Source organism: Candida tropicalis, assembly GCF_000006335.3.
Source record: "Candida tropicalis MYA-3404 genomic scaffold supercont3.1, whole genome shotgun sequence".
NCBI classification, from domain to species: domain Eukaryota; kingdom Fungi; phylum Ascomycota; class Pichiomycetes; order Serinales; family Debaryomycetaceae; genus Candida; species Candida tropicalis.
The window spans coordinates 331,899-356,948 of record NW_003020038.1 but is presented as its reverse complement, the minus strand read 5'-3'; the positions used below and the strand labels follow the sequence as shown (position 1 = coordinate 356,948).

General features: G+C 36.5%; 10 protein-coding genes across 10 annotated transcripts; 4 read left to right on the top strand and 6 right to left on the bottom strand. All coding sequences in view use genetic code 12, as the record gives it.

The window, feature by feature from the left end:
* Positions 1-87: 87 nt before the first annotated feature.
* CTRG_00162 (alpha-mannosidase) lies at positions 88-3,423 on the bottom strand (the record flags this gene model as incomplete). The annotated part of the gene is made up of 1 exon (XM_002545335.1): positions 88-3,423. One exon carries the CDS (start codon positions 3,421-3,423, stop codon positions 88-90), a length of 3,336 nt encoding a protein of 1,111 aa, XP_002545381.1.
* A 346-nt stretch (positions 3,424-3,769) lies between these two features.
* CTRG_00161 (uncharacterized protein) lies at positions 3,770-4,114 on the bottom strand (the record flags this gene model as incomplete). Its single annotated transcript, XM_002545334.1, has 1 exon — positions 3,770-4,114. The coding sequence occupies one exon, from the start codon at positions 4,112-4,114 to the stop codon at positions 3,770-3,772; it is 345 nt and encodes a 114-aa protein (XP_002545380.1).
* Positions 4,115-4,540: 426 nt separating this feature from the next.
* CTRG_00160 (uncharacterized protein) lies at positions 4,541-5,596 on the bottom strand (the record flags this gene model as incomplete). The annotated part of the gene is made up of 1 exon (XM_002545333.1): positions 4,541-5,596. The coding sequence occupies one exon, from the start codon at positions 5,594-5,596 to the stop codon at positions 4,541-4,543; it is 1,056 nt and encodes a 351-aa protein (XP_002545379.1).
* Positions 5,597-6,880: 1,284 nt separating this feature from the next.
* On the top strand, positions 6,881-7,282 carry CTRG_00159 (superoxide dismutase; the record flags this gene model as incomplete). The annotated part of the gene is made up of 1 exon (XM_002545332.1): positions 6,881-7,282. The coding sequence occupies one exon, from the start codon at positions 6,881-6,883 to the stop codon at positions 7,280-7,282; it is 402 nt and encodes a 133-aa protein (XP_002545378.1).
* A 988-nt stretch (positions 7,283-8,270) lies between these two features.
* Positions 8,271-8,714, bottom strand: CTRG_00158 (uncharacterized protein; the record flags this gene model as incomplete). Its single annotated transcript, XM_002545331.1, has 1 exon — positions 8,271-8,714. The coding sequence occupies one exon, from the start codon at positions 8,712-8,714 to the stop codon at positions 8,271-8,273; it is 444 nt and encodes a 147-aa protein (XP_002545377.1).
* Positions 8,715-9,142: 428 nt separating this feature from the next.
* Positions 9,143-9,487, top strand: CTRG_00157 (uncharacterized protein; the record flags this gene model as incomplete). The annotated part of the gene is made up of 1 exon (XM_002545330.1): positions 9,143-9,487. One exon carries the CDS (start codon positions 9,143-9,145, stop codon positions 9,485-9,487), a length of 345 nt encoding a protein of 114 aa, XP_002545376.1.
* A 346-nt stretch (positions 9,488-9,833) lies between these two features.
* On the top strand, positions 9,834-13,169 carry AMS1 (alpha-mannosidase; the record flags this gene model as incomplete). Its single annotated transcript, XM_002545329.1, has 1 exon — positions 9,834-13,169. The coding sequence occupies one exon, from the start codon at positions 9,834-9,836 to the stop codon at positions 13,167-13,169; it is 3,336 nt and encodes a 1,111-aa protein (XP_002545375.1).
* Positions 13,170-15,511: 2,342 nt separating this feature from the next.
* Positions 15,512-15,862, bottom strand: PGA59 (Pga59p; the record flags this gene model as incomplete). Its single annotated transcript, XM_002545328.1, has 1 exon — positions 15,512-15,862. One exon carries the CDS (start codon positions 15,860-15,862, stop codon positions 15,512-15,514), a length of 351 nt encoding a protein of 116 aa, XP_002545374.1.
* A 5,580-nt stretch (positions 15,863-21,442) lies between these two features.
* On the top strand, positions 21,443-22,042 carry PGA62 (Pga62p; the record flags this gene model as incomplete). The annotated part of the gene is made up of 1 exon (XM_002545327.1): positions 21,443-22,042. The coding sequence occupies one exon, from the start codon at positions 21,443-21,445 to the stop codon at positions 22,040-22,042; it is 600 nt and encodes a 199-aa protein (XP_002545373.1).
* A 1,001-nt stretch (positions 22,043-23,043) lies between these two features.
* Positions 23,044-25,023, bottom strand: CTRG_00153 (uncharacterized protein; the record flags this gene model as incomplete). The annotated part of the gene is made up of 1 exon (XM_002545326.1): positions 23,044-25,023. The coding sequence occupies one exon, from the start codon at positions 25,021-25,023 to the stop codon at positions 23,044-23,046; it is 1,980 nt and encodes a 659-aa protein (XP_002545372.1).
* Between the last annotated feature and the right edge of the window lie 27 nt (positions 25,024-25,050).

Genomic DNA, 25,050 nt, shown 5'->3' with positions numbered 1-25,050 from the left:
AAAAACCATCAAACAATAAAAAATAAATGTATACTTCAAATATAATCAAACTATAGCAAGTATCCTTTTTTTTTAAAAAACTCTACTCTATTCCTTTAACAATACCTTAAATGTAGCAATCTCAAACCCTCTCAAGGAAATATCAACTTTTTTACCACCATCTCTCACTTTCAATTCCTCCAATTCATTCTCCAACCCATCAGCCTTGAACACTTTATCAACTTTCAACCATGGTGCATCCAAAACCAATGTGCCTCCACTACTACCTCCAAGTGATTCATACACTCTCACAACAATCGATTTGGCCTTGGTCGTCTTGTTCGTCAAACTGTCAAACTGGCTCACATCAACATCATTCTCCCCCCTCTTGACATGCGACAACACCAACGATGACAACGATGACCCAGATGGCTCTTCTAATCGCACAGAATGCACATACGAAGTGTCAAATTGTTGCGACAAAAGCTTGTAGTTAAAGTTGTACCCGGCTCTCACAGTGTCCACCCCCACGGCACCACCGTGTGGGAAAATAGCATACTCAAACTTGTGACTACCCATATCCGCCTTGTTATCTGGCGCCTTGGCACTTCTCAACAACGACAACCGAATCAAGTTCCCATGGATAGCACCACCGTACTTGCAGTTGTTCAAGATAGAAACACCATAGTTGAACTCACTCAAGTCCATAAACTTGTGGTGCGCAACTTCAAACTTGGCCACGTCCCAGGTCGTGTTCCAATGTGTAGCTCTCTGGGTGACACCAAACTGGGTCTCGTAACTGGCCTGTTGCGCAGTGTAAATAGTCGTTGGAAACTGCACCTTTAAGAACTTGTAGGTCTCGTGCCACTCAACAGTGCTGGAAAACTTAAGATAGTTGTTTTGACCACTGGCACCATCGTTGACACCCGCCAAAGAAATCACAGTTTCAATGTACGACTCGTCAGAAAGCTTGTGCTTCACAACAACAGACGACTCCAACTCATCGTTGACCAACACCTTCGCCTGGCCGTTGTTAACAAACTTGAATTTCTCCAAACTGTACAACTCAGTGTCCCAGGCAGGGAAGTTCAACGGTTCATCATCAAAAAGCAAAAACTGGTTACCACCAACAATTTCCCCACCAGACTCCTTGGTCACAGTGGTGTCGATGATTTCTCTCTTGTTCACCTCATCATACAACGAGGTGACAATACCGGTAGCCGAGATCTTGGCTGTGAGCAACTTGTTTGACAACGTGAACCCGTCCTCGGTTTCTGCAACACTGGCAGGGTAGTCAACCTTGCTGTTGATCTTGGTGACTCCACCAACATGGTCGACAGAAATAGCAATGGTGTCCTCGCTCTGTCTGGTCTTCAACACACCGGAACCTTGGCTCACCAACAGATTGTACAACTCTGGTGACTCGTTCTTGTTGACTTCCACAATCTCGTTGTGTCGGTCCCATGGCAAAGTGTTAACAACACTAGGTTTCTTGCTGTCCCCAGCGGCTTTCAACGCTTGGTAGATAAGCGCACTGGTCTTCTTGAAAAACTTTCTGGCAATCGGGTACACTTCCTCGTAGTACACCATACCAATACAACTACCAGGCAAAACATCGTGGAATTGACACAACAAGAGGTCTTCCCACAACTCAAGAATCTCCTTGGCAGGGTACTTGTACTCCTTGACCTTGACACTCACCAACCCAGCAATCAACTCCAAATCGTGCAATCTGATCTCTCCAAATCTCATAAACTTCTTGATTCCCGCGTGGGTGGTGTATGTACCACGATGGTACTCAAGATAAATCTCGCCAGTCCACGTCGGCAACTTGCGTCCCTGGTCCGATTCCTCCAACAAGTGCTCGTAGAAATCATCAACCGTGACTCCCAAATGGACACTAGGAATCAACCCAGAATTGTTGGCCAACCCTCTGCATCGTCTCAACTTCTCAATCATCTCCTCCTTGGGACCACCTCCACCGTCACCGTGACCGTAAAGCAACATACCCGTTGGAACATCCCTGAGGTTCTTGTGCTGTTGCAGTGATCTCACAACATCACCAAAGTTGGCAGCAGCAGTGTACGTATTGGCAGGCGGCATGTGCACCAACAACTGCGATCCATCAATACCCTTCCAGTTGAACGTACTCAATGGGAACGTGTTGATGTTGTTCCACGACAACTTCTGTGTCAAGAAACGGTGGATGCCCGCGGCCTGGCAGATCTGCGGAATCTGGGAACTGTACCCAAACGTGTCCGGCAACCAGAAAATGTTGCTCTGGAAACCAAACTCGTGCATCAAGTATCTCTGGCCCACAACAAACTGTCTAAGAAGCGACTCCCCATTCGGGATGTTGGTATCGTTCTCAACCCACGAGCCTCCAAGCGGGATAAACTGGTTGGTCGTGAACTTCTCGTGGATCTTCTCCATGATCTCCGGGTGATACTGCTTCAACCACTTGAACTGCTGCATCTGCGAAGCAACAAACACATACTCCGGGTAGTCGTCCGCCAACTTCAATTGTGTTGTCCATGAACGCACAATCTTACGTTTCGTCTCAGCAAATGGCCACTCCCACGCAGTGTCAATGTGACAGTTACCAATACCATACACATCTACTCTCTTGCTTCTGTCGTTGGGGTACTCGTGGAACACGTCGTCACTGTTGATCTTGTCACCTAACAATTGCTCGGCCAACTTACGACACTTGGCAATGGACCCCACATCTTCCGGGTCAAACGTGTTCATAATCTTAGTACAGATATCAGCAGCTTGGTACTTTTGCCAGTGTCCTCCAGGGAACTCTCTTGTGGCATCACCAAGAATCCAGAAATCCCAGAACAATCGTCTGGCCTCCAAGTTAGGAACAACCAAATGTGCACGGTTCAAACGGAAATGGCGATTTGGATCTGGCTCACCATCAGCACCGTTACCAAACATACCATTACATGCAACCTCAATGTAGAACACCTGTTTCTCACTGACACGGTACTCCTTGGGAATGTTGAACAAGTTACGTTCACCACCGGTGAATGCCTGCAATGGCAACCCCTTTGAGTTGTAGATCAACGCTTCGGAACTCAGGTCCCATTCGACCTCCAATCCTTCGTACTTCAACCACTCCTCTGGGATCTCCAACTCAAACTTGACCCAGAACGTCTTCCACGAAGGCCCAAAGTTGTATCCCAATCCGATGTTGTCCCACTTGATGTCATCAAAGTCGATGTCTTTGAACAATGGTCTTTGTGTCTTTCCGTCTTCGTCGTCTGGCACTCTCCACGACTTTAAGTTGCCAATTTCTTTACGGTGGATGTCGTAGAATTTTGGGAGGTTCAAGTTGTGGAACTGGCCCCCCGTGTTGGTGAATTGACGCAACCTGTCGTCATACAAATGATCAATTGGTTTGAAATTGGGCTGAAGATTGATACTATCGTAGCCCATGCTGATTTGTTGATTTTGTTATAGAAGGAAGAAAGGAATAACTACTATGGTCAGTTTTTTTTTTCCTTCTTTCTCTCGTATGAAAAGGGGGGACGAAATAAAGGAGTAGTGGCAGCAAAAGAAAAAGAAAAAAGAAAAAGATGTTTGAAATATGGGGAGACAATGCTACACAGAAACAACGGAAGGGAGAGACAGACAGAGACAGAGGAAAAAAAAAAGGAGGTGTGTCGCAATTTATCCCCCGATAAGATAACCAGCGCTGTTGATCCCAACAGACAGACAGTCGGTGTAGTAGACAATTCTAGTATGTGCATTAAATAGCTATGACTTCTATAGATAATAACACCTAATTCTGGATCTTGACCTCCTTATCTTCTTCAACAGTAGCAATTCCTGTGAATTCTTGTGGCAAGGATTCAATATGGACGGCTGGCAATTCAACAGAGAATGCCTTGATCAAGGTGAATTCGTTGGTGACCTTACCGCCCAATTCACTGATTTTGGACTTGATCGAATTAGCTTCGGAATCTGGACAGCTTTCCTTCAAGGTAATGATGTAGCTTTGTAAACCTGACATGGTGGATACGTTTCTGGCGGTGATAATAGGGGCAAGGGCTCTGTAACTGAAAATGGTGACAATTGAAAGAAATACGAATATGAATATACCAGTTAGTTTCCTATTGGATTTCATAAAACAAGTAGATATGGTGATATCGTGTTAATACAAAAAAAAAACGAATTATATAGAGGTGAAATTGGTTTGCTTTTTTTTTTTGCCTCCTACGTAAGGTGGGATCGATTTTTTTTTTGGCTGTTTGTTTGCTAATCTTTTGGAGAGAGAGTGTGAGTGTGTGGGTTTTGCTGCAAGTCATACGAATTTATTTTCCTTCTGCCGAGAGTTTTTAAATCCGAGTAGACCATGAATGTTTTTTGGACTCCGATCTGGACATTCAGCTAACAATCCATCTACAAACAATCTAAAATATACCTCCTATATTGTAGATGTTGTATTGTGTGTATACTATTTATTACATAGAAAAAAAAAAAACAGTTCACCAGGAACATATTGAAACAAGATTCTGAAAAATACGATCTTTAAAACTTTTGGTCCACTTGCTTAAGCGAATAATGATAAGAAAACAATAAATACGCCAACAATGATACTGGTGTATTGAGATTTCATGCCATTAGCATTATTAGATAATTCTTGTGGTGCTGGAGTTTGAGTTATATATACGTTCTGTGTGATTGTAGATGTAGTATCTTCTTCTTTTGGAGAGACTCTGGCGGTTCTGAAAGTTGGAGTATCTGTACCTTTGACAACAGAATTATATGTTGTACAAGTGGTGCTTTCATCACAAACAGTAACAACAACGGTAACTGCACCTGTGTATGCAGCAATAGTATCATCAGCAGCGGTAGTAACAACAACTTCAGGTGTTGTCGACGATGGACAATAAGAACTGATTGTTGTGCTACGGATAGTAGTACTTGGTTCACAAATGGTGTCACTTTCACAATAAGTGATAGTAGTGACAAATTCTGGACAGCTACTTGAACTATCACATATGGTCTCAGTGATGACAACTTCTTCTGTGAATGTGTTGGTAATTTGTTCAAAACTTGATTCTTCTTCTTCTTCAATTATTGGGTAAGGAGTTTCCTCATCTTCATAAATAATGGATTCTGAAGTTTGTACTTCTTCTGTGGAGATTTCTTGTGCCGGTTCATCATTGAAAATAGCCAATTCTAAGACAGGGAAACAAAAATGGTAATCAACACCTGGAAGACCTTCAATATTAGTTGTAAGTCCAAAGGTACTAGCACTTTCATCAAATGCACAGGCAAATAATGGTTCTGCATAAGAAATACAACAGCCCTCTTCATGTCCCCATACTGGGTATGTTGCCTCGCCATCGTGATCAAGAAGAAACAAAGTACCATTGTCATCATTTGAAACCACTTTAGTAGGATCATCGGCAAGAATCAAATTGAAAAATTCATTCAAGTCAAATTCAGTTCCTTCATTGGTAGTCAACTGAAGTAAATTAGATTCAGCATTGTATTGGAGATGATAATCAACATCCTCATATGTGGTTTTTACTTTGAAAAAGTCAACAGCAGCTACCAATGATGCCAATAATAAAGGTGATATGATAATGGAACTTTTCATTTTGTTTTTTTATTTGAAATTAAAAGATTAACGAGTGTATAGTTATTATGTGGAAAGTATCAACCAAAATGCCACCCGGGAATCTCTTTATTTTTATATATATTCCAAAGAATTGTGATCACCAAATGTATGTATACTCGTGAGTTATTATAACTTTGATTGTGGTATCATTTTTCTTGTTTTTTGCTTGAATTTATGATGATATTTAAATGATTAGCAAAGTAAACAAAACACTGTAACCAGATTATTATTCTTGTAATTAAGTTATCCATTTAACGCAAGTACTTTAAATAGAATCTGAACTGTAAAGCAGATAAATAATACTTTACTCAAATAATAATAATAATAATAATAATAATCAAATTTATTCTACTGTATTCTCAACTTGGGTTTTATTTCATTAAAACAAGAGTTTACAATTAAATGAGTTAGCAAAAAGATATAGTAAATATCTAGCAGATTCCTTGTAACCTCATCCAATCCTACAAAAGATCTATCAACCTTATTGTCAAATCTTAAACTACTTTGTTACTTGTGTAAAAGAACAAAGGATTCAATAATTTCAAATATTTTGGCATGATATTGCATGTTTGTGCATTCATTTTGATTATTTGAATTCCGCCTTGTGGTGCTTCACTTGGCAATATCGTGGAAGTCAACACGTACAATAGATCTCAGTAATATTATAACTGCAATGATGTAATCTGGTGTTCAGCCATTTTACCAAAAAAAAAAAAAATAATACTTATATCGAATACCAAATGCAGCAATTGCTTGTCTATACTGGGAATGAGAGTTTTGCATTTTTCTTAAAAAGTCTAGCGACTTATTCTAAGAATTTGCTGAATTTTAATGTGTGTTAATAACGAATTTCGATTGTAACAGTGTTTTCTAAAGACAATGAATTTTGCATGTGTTTGGATTTTGTTGCAAATTCCATTAATGGCTGAACTTAAACTGTTGAAAGTTTATTACATCATCGTAGCACTCATTATAAACTGATCAGCATGATTGACAGTATTGTCTTGTAGCACTATATATTCATGAAAGTGCAGTCTCACTGTGTCGAACATATTTCAATTTGTGCTTGTAATACAGTTGCAATATGTAGAATGTGTTAAACAAAGACAAAGAATAAAGTAGAGACATTTACAGGATCCATCCATATGGATAAATTTGCATAAGTAACTAATCAATTTTTAGTAATAGAATATATAGAAATTTAGAAAATCAAGTAATCTAATTACTCAAACCAATGACACCACAGGCGTTTCTACCACCAGCATGACCAGTAGTCTTAGAATCTTCGAAACCACCTTTACCATAGTCATCTTCACCAGCATGAACAACAATGGTTCTACCAAGGATGTCGTTAACTTTAACCAAGGAGTCTTTGATTTGACCTTTAGCAACACCATTGGCATCAGTGGCAATGTTACCCAAGTCACCAACGTGACGGACGTCATCAGTTGGACCACCGTGTTCTTTACCTTCAGGGTTGAAGTGAGGACCAGCAGAAGTACAACCATTGGTGTTGTCACCGAATTGATGGATGTGGAAACCTCTCAAGGCATTTGGATCGTTACCAGAAATTTCCCAGGAGATAGTGGTTGGTTCGGATTCAGAAGATTGTTCGAAGTAAACGACACCGGAGACTTTAGAATCACCTCTAACGACAGCAACTAGAATCAATTGTTAGTACTATTTTCAAGAACAACAGAAAAATAATCATAAGGCTGAATAAGAATACAAATCTTGAAAAATAAAAAAAAAATCAACCTTGAGCAAATTTGAAATTACTTCAATCGGAACTCAAATAATTTCTCATCTAAAAAGGCTGTTTCCCCCATTGAACTAGACTTTTTTTTATTTTTGCAGCCATTGGATCTTGATACATACCAGCTTTGACCATTTTTGAATTGAATTGAATTAAATTGAGTTGATTAGATCAAATAAAAAGATATGAAATCTATAAGGAAGAAAAAGAAAACAGTAAGAAAAATTTATCAAGGGGGAGAGACGGATTTGTTTTTTCTCTCACCCTTGACTTTGTTAGATTTGCTGTCTCGCTGAATGGAAAAAATAGAATAAGTTGGGGTTTTCGGCCAATAAATGACACCGATTCCTGCACCTAACGGCGCAAACATAAATTCTTTCTTATTAATTGGATTAAACTGCATGTGTAGGTTACGGGAGTCTAATATGAATCAATTGACAGGGAAACTATGATTTAACATATTCCAAGGAAGGTATAACTGTTTGTAAATCCAGTTGAGGACATATAACATTATAGATATGACTCATTGACAGGTACCCAATAAGAATTCTGTCCAACGGTCTAGAGCCACAGTTTTATTACTAATTCCGCATCCCCAGCAATCAATAATAATATGCAGTACTTTCAAGAATCTATCGAAACTTGAATATTGAATCTGTTGATGGTGTAGTAGACGTCTTATTTACTGTCAGTAGTTGATGATTAAAATATAGAAACCCCGATTTTCAAATTGGAGGAAAGCAACATACTTTTATATGAATAGGTATATTTTTTTTGTTATTGTTAGAGATTCTCTTTTTGCAACTTTAGTGGTCATCCCAGTTTTCGCTCTATACCTTGTTGGTTATCATAAAAATGCCACAATTCAAAATGATCGCTACATATATATTCAATAGACTATAACTCACTGATATACTTCTCTTCTAAAGTACCGTTTTCCTTCTTGAATTCGAAAATTTCTATAACTTGTTTTTTAACCAAGTTCAAGTCTTCATCGACATCAGGGTAGATTTTCTCATTAAACAAAAATTCAAACAACTTTCTCTTGGACCATTTATTGATTACATGGTCATTTGAGTTCGTCTGTTCTAGTGGGATTGCCGCATCGGTTGGTCCAAGATCAACCTCTTCTTCCTCTTCGATTTCCTTTCTAGTAGACTTTGGGAGCATCTTATCTTTACGTTTCCTCTCTGGTGGGATGGATGGTAAATTCGAAATTGAATAGAATATATAACCAACTGAAAAAAGGATAATACCAGTGTATAATAAAAATCCCTTTCTCCTAAACTTATTTATAAATCTATCAATCGGGGTATAGAATTTTTGAGTGATTAAATACATAATAATAATCAAGTCTTTTCTTTTTTTTTCTTTTCTCAATTAGTGGTGTGTTTGTGTGGGGTATAATTAATTATGAATATTTATGGATGGAGAACCAGCTCCTTGGTAATTAGAATATGGGGGTAATGATTATTAAATAAACTCTTTCCGTGAAATTGGTGATTTGGCATCATCCTTTTTCTCATTTGAAATATTTCGGTTTTCCCCTTTTTCTTTTCTCTCTCATATGAAAGAATGGCTAAAACCACAAAACCACAAAACCCACCACACACTCACACTCTCTCTCCAAAAGATTAGCAAACAAACAGCCAAAAAAAAAATCGATCCCACCTTACGTAGGAGGCAAAAAAAAAAAGCAAACCAATTTCACCTCTATATAATTCGTTTTTTTTTTGTATTAACACGATATCACCATATCTACTTGTTTTATGAAATCCAATAGGAAACTAACTGGTATATTCATATTCGTATTTCTTTCAATTGTCACCATTTTCAGTTACAGAGCCCTTGCCCCTATTATCACCGCCAGAAACGTATCCACCATGTCAGGTTTACAAAGCTACATCATTACCTTGAAGGAAAGCTGTCCAGATTCCGAAGCTAATTCGATCAAGTCCAAAATCAGTGAATTGGGCGGTAAGGTCACCAACGAATTCACCTTGATCAAGGCATTCTCTGTTGAATTGCCAGCCGTCCATATTGAATCCTTGCCACAAGAATTCACAGGAATTGCTACTGTTGAAGAAGATAAGGAGGTCAAGATCCAGAATTAGGTGTTATTATCTATAGAAGTCATAGCTATTTAATGCACATACTAGAATTGTCTACTACACCGACTGTCTGTCTGTTGGGATCAACAGCGCTGGTTATCTTATCGGGGGATAAATTGCGACACACCTCCTTTTTTTTTTCCTCTGTCTCTGTTTGTCTCTCCCTTCCGTTGTTTCTGTGTAGCATTGTCTCCCCATATTTCAAACATCTTTTTCTTTTTTCTTTTTCTTTTGCTGCCACTACTCCTTTATTTCGTCCCCCCTTTTCATACGAGAGAAAGAAGGAAAAAAAAAACTGACCATAGTAGTTATTCCTTTCTTCCTTCTATAACAAAATCAACAAATCAGCATGGGCTACGATAGTATCAATCTTCAGCCCAATTTCAAACCAATTGATCATTTGTATGACGACAGGTTGCGTCAATTCACCAACACGGGGGGCCAGTTCCACAACTTGAACCTCCCAAAATTCTACGACATCCACCGTAAAGAAATTGGCAACTTAAAGTCGTGGAGAGTGCCAGACGACGAAGACGGAAAGACACAAAGACCATTGTTCAAAGACATCGACTTTGATGACATCAAGTGGGACAACATCGGATTGGGATACAACTTTGGGCCTTCGTGGAAGACGTTCTGGGTCAAGTTTGAGTTGGAGATCCCAGAGGAGTGGTTGAAGTACGAAGGATTGGAGGTCGAATGGGACCTGAGTTCCGAAGCGTTGATCTACAACTCAAAGGGGTTGCCATTGCAGGCATTCACCGGTGGTGAACGTAACTTGTTCAACATTCCCAAGGAGTACCGTGTCAGTGAGAAACAGGTGTTCTACATTGAGGTTGCATGTAATGGTATGTTTGGTAACGGTGCTGATGGTGAGCCAGATCCAAATCGCCATTTCCGTTTGAACCGTGCACATTTGGTTGTTCCTAACTTGGAGGCCAGACGATTGTTCTGGGATTTCTGGATTCTTGGTGATGCCACAAGAGAGTTCCCTGGAGGACACTGGCAAAAGTACCAAGCTGCTGATATCTGTACTCAGATTATGAACACGTTTGACCCGGAAGATGTGGGGTCCATTGCCAAGTGTCGTAAGTTGGCCGAGCAATTGTTAGGTGACAAGATCAACAGTGACGACGTGTTCCACGAGTACCCCAACGACAGAAGCAAGAGAGTAGATGTGTATGGTATTGGTAACTGTCACATTGACACTGCGTGGGAGTGGCCATTTGCTGAGACGAAACGTAAGATTGTGCGTTCATGGACAACACAATTGAAGTTGGCGGACGACTACCCGGAGTATGTGTTTGTTGCTTCGCAGATGCAGCAGTTCAAGTGGTTGAAGCAGTATCACCCGGAGATCATGGAGAAGATCCACGAGAAGTTCACGACCAACCAGTTTATCCCGCTTGGAGGCTCGTGGGTTGAGAACGATACCAACATCCCGAATGGGGAGTCGCTTCTTAGACAGTTTGTTGTGGGCCAGAGATACTTGATGCACGAGTTTGGTTTCCAGAGCAACATTTTCTGGTTGCCGGACACGTTTGGGTACAGTTCCCAGATTCCGCAGATCTGCCAGGCCGCGGGCATCCACCGTTTCTTGACACAGAAGTTGTCGTGGAACAACATCAACACGTTCCCATTGAGTACGTTCAACTGGAAGGGTATTGATGGATCGCAGTTGTTGGTGCACATGCCGCCTGCCAATACGTACACTGCTGCTGCCAACTTTGGTGATGTTGTGAGATCACTGCAACAGCACAAGAACCTCAGGGATGTTCCAACGGGTATGTTGCTTTACGGTCACGGTGACGGTGGAGGTGGTCCCAAGGAGGAGATGATTGAGAAGTTGAGACGATGCAGAGGGTTGGCCAACAATTCTGGGTTGATTCCTAGTGTCCATTTGGGAGTCACGGTTGATGATTTCTACGAGCACTTGTTGGAGGAATCGGACCAGGGACGCAAGTTGCCGACGTGGACTGGCGAGATTTATCTTGAGTACCATCGTGGTACATACACCACCCACGCGGGAATCAAGAAGTTTATGAGATTTGGAGAGATCAGATTGCACGATTTGGAGTTGATTGCTGGGTTGGTGAGTGTCAAGGTCAAGGAGTACAAGTACCCTGCCAAGGAGATTCTTGAGTTGTGGGAAGACCTCTTGTTGTGTCAATTCCACGATGTTTTGCCTGGTAGTTGTATTGGTATGGTGTACTACGAGGAAGTGTACCCGATTGCCAGAAAGTTTTTCAAGAAGACCAGTGCGCTTATCTACCAAGCGTTGAAAGCCGCTGGGGACAGCAAGAAACCTAGTGTTGTTAACACTTTGCCATGGGACCGACACAACGAGATTGTGGAAGTCAACAAGAACGAGTCACCAGAGTTGTACAATCTGTTGGTGAGCCAAGGTTCCGGTGTGTTGAAGACCAGACAGAGCGAGGACACCATTGCTATTTCTGTCGACCATGTTGGTGGAGTTACCAAGATCAACAGCAAGGTTGACTACCCTGCCAGTGTTGCAGAAACCGAGGACGGGTTCACGTTGTCAAACAAGTTGCTCACAGCCAAGATCTCGGCTACCGGTATTGTCACCTCGTTGTATGATGAGGTGAACAAGAGAGAAATCATCGACACCACTGTGACCAAGGAGTCTGGTGGGGAAATTGTTGGTGGTAACCAGTTTTTGCTTTTTGATGATGAACCGTTGAACTTCCCTGCCTGGGACACTGAGTTGTACAGTTTGGAGAAATTCAAGTTTGTTAACAACGGCCAGGCCAAGGTGTTGGTCAATGATGAGTTGGAGTCGTCTGTTGTTGTGAAGCACAAGCTTTCTGACGAGTCGTACATTGAAACTGTGATTTCTTTGGCGGGTGTCAACGATGGTGCCAGTGGTCAAAACAACTATCTTAAGTTTTCCAGCACTGTTGAGTGGCACGAGACCTACAAGTTCTTAAAGGTGCAGTTTCCAACGACTATTTACACTGCGCAACAGGCCAGTTACGAGACCCAGTTTGGTGTCACCCAGAGAGCTACACATTGGAACACGACCTGGGACGTGGCCAAGTTTGAAGTTGCGCACCACAAGTTTATGGACTTGAGTGAGTTCAACTATGGTGTTTCTATCTTGAACAACTGCAAGTACGGTGGTGCTATCCATGGGAACTTGATTCGGTTGTCGTTGTTGAGAAGTGCCAAGGCGCCAGATAACAAGGCGGATATGGGTAGTCACAAGTTTGAGTATGCTATTTTACCACACGGTGGTGCCGTGGGGGTGGACACTGTGAGAGCCGGGTACAACTTTAACTACAAGCTTTTGTCGCAACAATTTGACACTTCGTATGTGCATTCTGTGCGATTAGAAGAGCCATCTGGGTCATCGTTGTCATCGTTGGTGTTGTCGCATGTCAAGAGGGGGGAGAATGATGTTGATGTGAGCCAGTTTGACAGTTTGACGAACAAGACGACCAAGGCCAAATCGATTGTTGTGAGAGTGTATGAATCACTTGGAGGTAGTAGTGAAGGCACATTGGTTTTGGATGCACCATGGTTGAAAGTTGATAAAGTGTTCAAGGCTGATGGGTTGGAGAATGAATTGGAGGAATTGAAAGTGAGAGATGGTGGTAAAAAAGTTGATATTTCCTTGAGAGGGTTTGAGATTGCTACATTTAAGGTATTGTTAAAGGAATAGAGTAGAGTTTTTTTTAAAAAAAGGATACTTGCTATAGTTTGATTATATTTGAAGTATACGTTGATTTTTTATTGTTTGATGTTTTTTGGAGATGAGTAGATGCGTGTGGCTTGTAAGAAACAACCTTGAATCTGTAAGATTATGTTTATAGTTATGCACACCTAGCGATTATATAATCGTTGTAAAATGCATGTAAATAAACGCATTTTTTATATAAATTTACAGTTTCTGTTACACTTAATTGATTGATACCGTTTGTCTCTTATGATGATTTTAGGAAATCCTCCTTTTTTTTTTCCTTTAGATTATCTTGCATTGTTTTAGATTTTTTTATTTCAACCGTGTCTATATTTTCTTTTTTTTACGCGTTTTTTTAAGGATCAAATCGTGTAGGAGATCAAAGTTATGTTAGCATTAGAATTCATTAGATTAATGACGAAGTGTATAGGATATAGTATAATCAAATGAACAAGAACCATATAATTATACTATAGAACATATGAATATGTAATTAAGTAATAAAAAAGAAAAGTTCATAGCAGTATTATTGATGATTAATAACTTGTATAGAAAAATTATCAATTTTTGATTTTAATTTAAATTTTGCAACTTTTCAAGAATAAATAAAAATAGAATTAACATAATGAGATCTTTCTACATGAAAGAACATGCGTATTAAGATGTATAACTTTTAAATCTAGAAGAATTAGAATATATTACATATCAGATTTGATCATTACTAATGATGAGTTTGAGATTGTTCTTATACTATATGAATGATAGTATCAACAATTACCATTCTGCTTGACTACTCACCTATTGAATGAGTTGTTCTTTCTTGATTCTTGATGAATTAGAATCCCTCTAATTGTGTGATTTACGATGAAAATTATTTGGCTTAATAAGAAAGTTTAGATTTAATGATTCAAAATCAAAATAACATTAAACACTTTGCGTATTCTCTTCTTCTTTTTTGTTCATTTTTTAAAATTCATAAACGCACTCACACAGTCAAAGTTTGATGGTGAAGTACACAAAATAACTATGCGTAAAATAAATGTTCTAGTCTTGATTTATATGATATACTGCATTAAAACTTTCCGAAAGTACAAATCGGACGATATGGAAACACACAGAACCCGTAACGAATCTTCTATCTTTCTTTACACATGCCAAGGATGATAGTTTCATGAAATGGTTCGAGAAACTAGAATCGATTCATGGAATTTGAAATCCGAATTTCACTGTATATCACCACAGAAAGAAAGAGGGTAGACCATAAACTTAACGCTCTGAATACGCTCAAGCTATTTTTCTCACTAATTATTGTTTAGGTTACATTACACAACTTTCTTTTTTTTTTTGTTTAGAATATAAGATTTGCGTATCTTTACTTTACTTATTGTTTTAGTTTGTATCATGTTTTGATTTTGATTTTGATTTTCATTTTTATTGTCGTTTTTAGATTTTGTTTATTTAGATCAACACTCACCAAAAATTTTTTTTCGCGTCAATGTTTTGTTTTGAAACATCAACAACATGCACTTTCAACATGGTGTATTACATTGTACTTTTTAAAAATTGATTAATAATGGCTCGACTAATATTATTGCATTTCATTATGTGAATTTTGGAATACACTTATTATATTCTGCGGAAAATTGTCTGAACCAATAACCTTGATTGTTTTACTTTGCTATGATTTCGTCTGTTTTTGGACTGTTCTGCACGAACTTCTTTTGTTTGTACAAAATGATCACAAAAGCAAATAATTTGCGGTAATTTTGAATTGCTTTTTATTTTTCACAATTTTATTTTATAATATGGTCAGAGTTATTTGTCCAGAGTACACGCCCATATTAATTGCCAATTTTATATCCGTTATTTTTAATACTGTAAATAACGAATGGTCTTTGAAAGAGGAAACAAGAACAGGGAGAGGGGTAGTAGGAGATGATGGTTCAAGGCAAAGATTTGCTTTACCTGTAACAATTAGACAGTTCGTAAGAGTCATCAATTGGTAGTGGCAGTATCGTATTGAAATGTAGAGGACCAACTATTACAATACACCAACGGGTAAAGTCTTTGACTCAAGAACGAAAACGATAACCGTTTGATGTGATAGAGATATCGATATCAAAAATAAAGATAATTAAATGGTAGTATAATAAGTAATATATATTGTAAATTAATAACTATTAATCAGTAGCTTTGATAAATAACAACAATTCAAATACATAATAATTATATACTACGTTTTTTTTGTAAAGTCTATATTATTTTAAAAATAAAAACATTAAGAATGGAAAAAGGGGGGATATCACTAAAAAATATCAACTTTCTTACATGAAAGCACCCAAAGCCAACAAACCAGCAGCAACAACTGGGGCAGCGTTAGCAGCAGCACCGGCTTCAGCAGTAGAAACAGATGGAGCAGTGGAGTTAGCAGAAGTAGATTCTGGAGCTTTGGTAGATTCTTCTTCAGAAGTCAATGGGCAGTAAGTGGTGTAGGTAGTGTCAATTTCAGTGACGGTAACAACACCGGTGGTGACTGGAACTTCAGTACATTTGTTTTCTTCACAAGAAGTAACAGTGATGATGGTGGTACCAACTTCAGTGACAGTGGAGTTAGCGTAACCAGCGAAAGCGGAACCAGCAACGGCGGTGAAGATAGCAGCGGTGGAGAATTTCATTTTTAAAATAATATTAGTAATTAAAGCGAGTGTATAAAAGTTGGTGAGGAAACAAAAAAAGAAAAAGGAAATGGAAATAAAATTTTAACAGGAAATTATCTTGTTTATTTATACAGAAGGTTTCAGCAATCAACAGACTAAAAATTTTTTCTGAGACAAGCAGAGTGAAAGTATGAGAGGCACGCACTAACTGGCGAAAATAAAACAAAAAAAAAAATTTCTTTTGCTCTCTTACTTTTTTGGTGTATGCCTATGAGTAAATTCTTTATCTCTTCTTCTCTCTTGTGCAATCAAAGTCTAAAATGAAATAAAACAAAATATTTTAGCCTCACAGTTATCGCACAAAATAGTTTATGAACAATCAACAACAATACCTGGGAGTTTCTTAGTAAAACAATACATTCATTCAAAAGTCAATGAATTAAATTTATTTTGTGAACCTAAATTTCAGTTATCTTAGGAAGAAATTGAAAATTGTATTGCTTTTTATTAAAATTGTCGTGTAATCGTCACAAAATTGGGTGCAATTCTGCATATATTTGTGTAACAAATTTGACTAATTGGGATAGAAATGTGAAATATTTGGTTGAGAGATTTCTGTTTTTGGCCAGTACAACCCATGCAATAGGAACTAATTCCATTCATCACATTTAGTTTTTACGTTTTAGCTCATAGTATTTGGGTTGGTTTCTCCTGATTTTTTTCAGCTGAGTGAGTACACCCGTTAATGGGTACGGCCAGTACTACAGTTTCCCCATTACTACTCCATTACTATGACTACTGTCACTTGCAGTTGATAAATCTTTTTGACTATATCAAAAATTATGTACCGCAAATCCATTTTCTCCTAACCATTGTCAAAATTAACTGAAAAATTCCGCGACTTAAAACTGTCGGTTAAACGTGTCCGAGCTGGACTGACGACTGACGACTGATGGTGGAATGCGACCCTGTACAAGAAAATGGCCAGACAAAGCTACAACCTGCCTCCCCCATCCGCCCTACCTTTTCCATGGATTATTTTACTATTATTATTATTCTATAATATATGGTTCTTTGGCCTCTTACTAGCCGAGTTGTACGTGGTGTACAATATTGGGCACGCCTTGTTACAAAATTAATAACCACCTATAAAATTTTCTCATGTTACAACAAAGATAAAAAAAAAATGAATAGAAGTTGCATCTTCTTCATTGGTTTCTATGCCGTTGTAACAACTTGTTACAATTCAATCATAACCAACGTGTTGTTTATTTGTTATTAAATGGTTGGATATCCAATTGCGTGTTTTTTGTACTTGTTTAGTCCCTTGTGATACTGAGAACTATTCACGTGTACACATTACAAAATAGAACTCATTCTCCATCTTAAATAATTTTTTTTGTTGTTCATTTCTACTTTACCCCTAGCGTTCCATACACAAATCTACATCAGGATAAAAATATGAAAAAGAAAAAGAAAAATAAAGGGTAGCAGAGTATTCGAGAGTTTACAACAATCAACAAAAGGCACCAACTGTAAAATACCACGATTACATATTAGAGAATTTATGTATCTTTCGACTAGAAGAAGAAGAAGAACAACAACAACAACAACAGACCTCATGTTTCTTTCTTTTCTTTTTTTAATTTTCATTTTCGATTAAGTACGGCGGGTTACTTGATCAAGTTTAAAGACGATGCTACTAGAAACAACAAAAAACCACTTCGAGGAAGAGGCAAATTAACGAATGAATTGGATTTGTCTTCGTGTACCTGTTCTCCTTTGTCGTGTAAATAGAAAGAAAGAAGGTTGAATACAATTTCCCATTGTAAATGTAGAAGCTTCACATAATATTGTAAATCATGTCACACATATCCTGTTGCATTTTTTATTTATAGATCGTGAGAAAAACAAACAAAGTTCCTGATTTGCTTGGACGACAAGGACAAAGCACGTTATACTTGTTTCTCGACATTAATGGGGAGGAAGAGGCGAGGGAAGGAGGGAGGAAGAGAAAGGAATAAATGAAAAAGGGAGAAAAATAAAATACTGAAAGACAATACTTTTAAAATATTCGATTTTAATTTTCCCCTTTTGTTTACAGTACTAAATCATGAATTTAAATATTTTTTTCTTTATTTAATCTTTGTACTAGAAACTTTAGAATGTGAAAACTAAGATTGGTTATTGCTTTCATATTATTGGCTCCGTTATAACAACAAATGCCTCTTGACTTCTTGTGTCCCCCTTAATTCACATTGTCATAGAACCTGACTTCATGTTCCTACATTAACACGACAATATTAACGGAGTTTCTCCAAGAAAAAAAAAATAAGCACGAAATAGAAAAAGCAACGAATATAACTTGTAAAAATAGAATGCCAACGGATGGCGATTTTACTTCGGAAAAATTTATTATGAGAATACAACCGAGTCGTGTGTCGTGACAAAACACGCAACAACAATTGTGGTAGTGCATAATACTAAACTACAATTTTCTAAAAATAACCACATCCAGTATCACAAACCACAAACCACAAAATTAATTATGCAATATTTACCTGTTTTGCAGATACACCATCCAAAAAGAGACAAGATTATGAATAATGAAGTAATGAAGAATTAAATGATACATAAAATAAATATAAAGGAAAAAGGAGCGCCGTATTACGTAAGATCGCTGCACAAGTTATTGGTACAGTCAAGGATTTCCCACTAGTTTGGTTTAAAACGATTCTCTCTTTTTTTTTTCTCTGATTGTTTTCAGTCCCAATAGGTCCGTAAAAGCGGGTCGTCTGGGTAGTGATTAGTCGACAATTGGGCGCGATAGCTCAAAATTCGTAAACCTGAATTTCTAATGAAATTTGAATGAAAACATGATTAAAAAGAGGAAAGCGAATACTTCAAAGTGGCTTGATTTTAATTTATATAATTTTCTTTTCATTACCTCTTGAAAAACAAAGAGCTTTGTTACAAGCCATATTCTCCATTGATTAAATATCAATGAATAGGGAGGTTTCATCATCTTTAATTCATGCGTGTGAATATTACTCTACAATTTATTGCAATTAATGGTGTATCAAGACATTTCATCAATGTCAGGCAAGACCGTACAGAAATTGAAAAAATTGAAAATCGCGTGAAATTTTTTTTTTTTTTTCATTTTTCATTTTTCGCTTTTCGTTTTTGTTTCAATTTAATTTGAATTCGTTCTTTAACCATTGACGTAAAACATAAACAAATAAACAGAGCGAGGAAGCGAGGAAACAAATAGAACAGGAAACGGATACACCTTGCAACGAAGTGTAACTGGTTTAACTTGTTTAGTTACATGCAATTGTTTTCTTTGTACGAGACACCATGCGATTGAATTTTTTTTTTCCTCTCTGGTTTTTTCTTTTAGGGTTATGTTATGAGGATGTTGGATGTGATTGTTCAATTTCCCATCGTCTTTTCAATTTCAATTAATAATTTTAATAACCATTCGGAAATAATACAGTTATAATAATTTTTTTCTATTACTATTGTTTGTTGTTAATGGTAATGTTGCGAGATCTTAAAGAGGAAGTTAACCGCCGTGAAGTAGAAATATTTAGCGCATGGAGGGATTAGCACTCAGGAAGAAACTTCTGGTCATTTTTGCACGACTAACATAAATTTCATTCCAAACCATCCGAGGGCAAATTTCAATAACAACAACAACAGAGAAGTTACACAATCGCGCAATTAAATGCAAAGCAGGAAAATCATACACACCAACTTGCACACACACAGACACTAAAAATGAACCAGAAAGATTCATTCAAAAAAATACATGGAGTAGGTAATAAGTAAGAATGAAGGGAGTAGAAATTGTCCTAAATTATAAAGAAAGAATAATTCTTAAATTATAAGCCTGTTAATAAATCTTCTGATCTAATTGATTTTGCAACTTTTATGGGGAATAGCGAAGATTATCCTCAGATACAAAAATAAAATCTTGAACTCTTCGAACAATTACAAAAGATGAAAGTGTCACACAAAAGTAGGCTTGGGATTTAGAACAAGCTTTAACTTTTATTTTTTCGTTGGTATTTTTTTTACTGGTAGAACAAACATTAACCCATTAAAGTACGAATGCTACTGGAAACAGAACACATGTGTGTCTGTACGAACGTGAATAAATGTGTATTTCTTTTTCATTTTAAACACATTTCTTGTACTGGGGCATCACAAGAGATGTAGAATCAATCTCATTGTTTGTTTGTTGTGTATTTGGAATTGCACTTTCCATTACAACTAAAACACAACCACCATTTTCTCCAAGTTGAGGTGAACCATTTCTTCATTGGGAATGATTGCGATACACACACACACACACACACACACACACACATGTTTTAACCCCAAATACACGACTAGACATTTCTTCATTTAATTAACTTTATTTACGCTTGCATCTGTATCTGAGTTTAAACATTTAATTCTAATTTTAATTTTCATAGCCATGTACCATACACGTTACTGGTTGTAATGCTACGTTTTGCAGATGTGTTGAGTTGTGTTGTGAGCTTGTGCAGGAGTTTAAAAAAGTATGAGCGCGGAAGAAAGTGTCAGTGCAGATTGGCTACGAGTTTGGTTAGTTTCAATTTATATTTAGAAAAAGAAAATAAAAGAAAGATTGCGTAAATTGCATTTTTGGTTAACTAATTCTCCTATTTGAATTGCTGCTTATCACAAAATAGCTCAACTGCCGTTCTCTTATTTTCATCCACTGCAAAGTTTCATTGTCATATTTTTCTATTCTTAGCAATATAATGCATGAATCTCTATCCCATTTCTAACCAGAAGCAACTTTCTTTATTTCAGAAACAAAAAAAAAAAGAAAAGAGAGCAATCGACACATTGTGTAGTTATTGCATATTGCTCTTGCGGTGGTACTTCAATCATTACCCAGTAACAACAGGAACTAGAGCGATGTGAGTGTGAACAATTTTTACATGTTACGTAAATCTATTCTAATTGCATCTTCTTCTTAAAATAGATGAATCTGGGTTATATTTGGGGAGAGGAGGAAGACACAGACAGTAAAGTCTACATGCAATTCGCAATTTGAAATTATATACCAGAACAAAACACTCATGCTAAATTACCCCTTTTTACATAATAACTTGTAGAATAGAAATATTTTTTTAAAAAAAAAGAATGCAATCCCTTTAATTGGCAGTGATCAATGTGGTAATCTGCAAACTGATTTAGTGTTACTAGTTTATACAGCATACAGCTCTTGCCATTTTTTTTTAAACCTCTTTGATCATACGTTTGATGACCTACATTCTATTGTTTACGTTATTACTGTATCTTGACTTTCTTTCTTTAGAATAAGATTGTTTACAATAAGAGAAATTCTTTTTGTTTTTCTTCAAAATTTCACTAATGCCTCTGTTTAGGTTAGCTTTTAGGGGTTTTCCGGAATGTTCTTATTCTTTTTTATTATTTTTATCTTCAACTATAAATACCCTTGGATTCAACCCCCCAAGATTTATTTTTTTTATAACATTCCTTTTTTTTTCTTCATTATCTAATCACAAACACTACATTCGCTACTATTAATTAAAAATGAAATACTCTACTGCTGCTGTCTTATCTGCCGTCGCCGGTACTGCCTTGGCTGGTTACTCCAACTCCACTGTCACTGAAATCTCCAAGACTATCATCACCATCACTTCTTGTGAAGAAAACAAATGTACTGAAGTTCCAGTTACTACTGGTGTTACCACTGTCACTGAAATTGACACCACTTACACCACTTACTGCCCATTGCCATCCACCACCACTGAAATCTCCAAGACTGTTATCACTATCACTTCTTGTGAAGAAGACAAATGTCACGAAACTCCAGTCACCACCGGTGTTACCACTGTCACTGAAGGTACTACTATCTACACCACTTACTGCCCATTGCCAACTACTGAAGAAGAAGAAAAGACTACTCCAAAACCAACCACTGAAGCTCCAGAAACTGAAGAAACTACCAAGACTACTAAAGCTGAAGAATCTAAATCTAAATCAGTTGAAACCAAGACCACTAAAGCTGAAGAATCTACTTCTGCTCCATCTACTGAAGCTCCAGCTGTTTCTACTGCTGAAGCCGGTGCTGCTGCTAACGCTGCCCCAGTTGTTGCTGCTGGTTTGTTGGCTTTGGGTGCTTTCATGTAAGTTTACTAGAAAGACATAAAGAGACAATTACTATTTTTTTTCTTTCGGTTTTTTATTCCTTTTATTTGATCATTACTTAATTAATTAAAAAAAGATAAAGGATATTTACAGGTTTTAATATTTCTTCATTGCTATTATATTTTGTTTTATTTTTTTTATTTATATGTATGTATTAAGTTCATTAAATTGAATTTAATATATATATTTTCTAATAAAATTTTGTTTTCTATTTATGGATTCTTTAATTTTTTTGTTCAAAAAAATATTCGTGCTTATTAAAGTTTTTTTAATATGGCTTCTAAAGTATATCACTTTGTTTAATTTTCGGTTTTATTTATATTTATATATATATATATATATATATATATACATAGTTTATATGGGTATATATTGTAATTTTATGTATTCTTTCTGGTTATTTTCTTGATTAACTGGGTTTGTATAATCTCTATACTATTAATGAGACAAGTTGCAAACTATCTTTTCTTTTTCTTGCCAGGGGTAAAAAAAAAAGTAAGATTCATGAAGAGCAGCAACATTAAGCAAGGCCAATTATGAGGAGAAAAAAGAAATGGGCATAACCGCAGTCACCGCCCCACTGCCTTACAAGGCTGGCTTGGGTTTAGAAAGTAAAGAGAACGTATACTATTTGAAACAAGGCAGAAAATAATATATCGAGTTGATACATTACAATAATACACTTTCCCCTTTTCTTGTTTGTTAGTTTGAAGGTGTGAATTTCAGGGTATTGTTTCAATCAACTAAAAATGATAATCATCCTTTTTATTTTATCTATCTCTGAATTTTATTTTTAGTAACATTATTAGCTCTTTTATTAATATTAATACAATTAAAAACTTATGAAGTCTTTTTAAAATTTTTTTGGCTTTAATTTTACATGTTAAGCAATGTTACCTATCTTTTCTTCTCCCTCTCTCTCTCTCTCTCTCTCCCTAAAATTAATGTGCAATCCAATTACTTTTCCCTTTTTAGCCGAAATCTTAAAGATAAATATCATCATTTAAATCAATTTGTGTAATATGATTCTTATTATGACTATTAGATTCCGAAAGATTCTCAACCAGTTCTTCTTCATTTATAGCTTCATTAAACTTTTCAACCAATAAATTCAATTTATCTTGATACTTTACGGCATTTACTTCACTTATGCCATAAATCTTAATATTATTAATATCCAAATTCTTGTTAAATTTAAAATAAACATCTTTACCACCAATTTTTTCATTGATAAATCTAATTGGTAATCTCACATGATTTATCCCTGATTTAATCTTGGCTTGTCTTATCTTTTTAAATTTCGTAGTATACTTGTTAGCATCCTTATTAAATTTACCATATGGTAATTTATCAAATCCAGTTTTAGTACTTGGTTTGAATCCAATGGTTACATATTGATCCTTTTCCAGTTCACATTCACATTCAATAATAATATCAGTTGGAATGATACAACTACTCATTCTAATTCCAATCTCATCACCTCCTTTCCAGAAAATGTCATCATCTAATATAACATGATTTGCATTATACTTGTCATTAGTCATTCTTTCATTATATATCCACCAACCATAAATCATCTTTTGTAATACATTGTAATCGGTACTACTTTCCTCTTTATTTACGGTAGTTAAAAATCCAAGAATTCGGGAACCACTGGAATAATCTGCATAATTGACTAATGTAGATCCACGTGAGATTAAACCAAGTACGGAATCAAGCCAAATCTTGTTGTTGTTAGGAGATCCAATACTACCATTGGAAACGGTTAAATTATTCATCAATTCATCATACTCTAAACTTATCTCTTGTTTAATTGAATCAACCGAATTTTGTACACTAGTATCAACATATTCTCTTAACCTATTAATATCATTTAAATTTTCAATTCCTTCTAGTTTTGAATCAATATAACTACTTTGATAATTGTCAATGAAATTATATAAAAATTGATGGAATTCAGGTGTAATTTGTATCTTGTTATTCTTTAATTGTATTATGTCATTGGATTTCCCTAATTGTTCTAATTTCCCATTAATTTTTTCATTCAACTGATTCATTTCATATTGAACTTGTAATAAAATATCGTGCTTATCATTCTGTGACTTCTTCAAATCTTGTTCCAATCGCTGTAGTCTTCCATCTAATTTGGCTATTCTTAAGGGTTCAACAAAACTAAAATCCGGTAGTGTTATTCCATCCAACCCATTGACTGATACATACCCAATAACGATTGTGATTAAAAAAGATAACACTGCTATCACAATACCAAGTTTCCAATTAAATGTTGGGTTCTTGTGCTTCTCCACACTTTCAGATCCTCTACTTATCTGAGATTTTGCATGTTTTATACTATCGAATACAACCGGTGTATCTTCTTCTGACAAGTATTCTTCTTCTTCTTCTTCCTCTTCCTCTTCATATTCATCACTGTTCGCATCATGATATTTTGTTTCATCCATTGTCCCGTTACCATTAATGATTTCCTTTCTTTGATGATTAACAATGGGGATATAATCTAAATCTTCAGGATCATCTTCATCAAGGTCGAAATCCCCAGAAACAAATCCTTCATTATATCCATTTAATATATTACCTCCTTCATCTCTATAGGTATCACTATCAGTTTCATTTCCTCCTTGGTATTCATAATCATAATCATTCAAAACACCTTCCTCTACCTCATCTTCTTCTCCATATTCTCCATTTAAAAATTTCAAATATGTATGATTGGTATAATCCTCATCAATTTCATCATCATAATTACTATATCGATCATCATGTTCATTTAAAACATTTGAAATACGATCATCTATAGACATACTGGAGTTTTGAATTGTAGAATAATAAGGTTTGGAGATTGATGATCGAAGTGGTTTTGCTTTTCCAACAGTATTATATAAATGAATTGATGCGTCTTCATCAGTATCACCTCGAAATCTAGGTACTTCAGGAAACCCTGTCATCACTTTCAATGGTGTTGATTTTGGTAA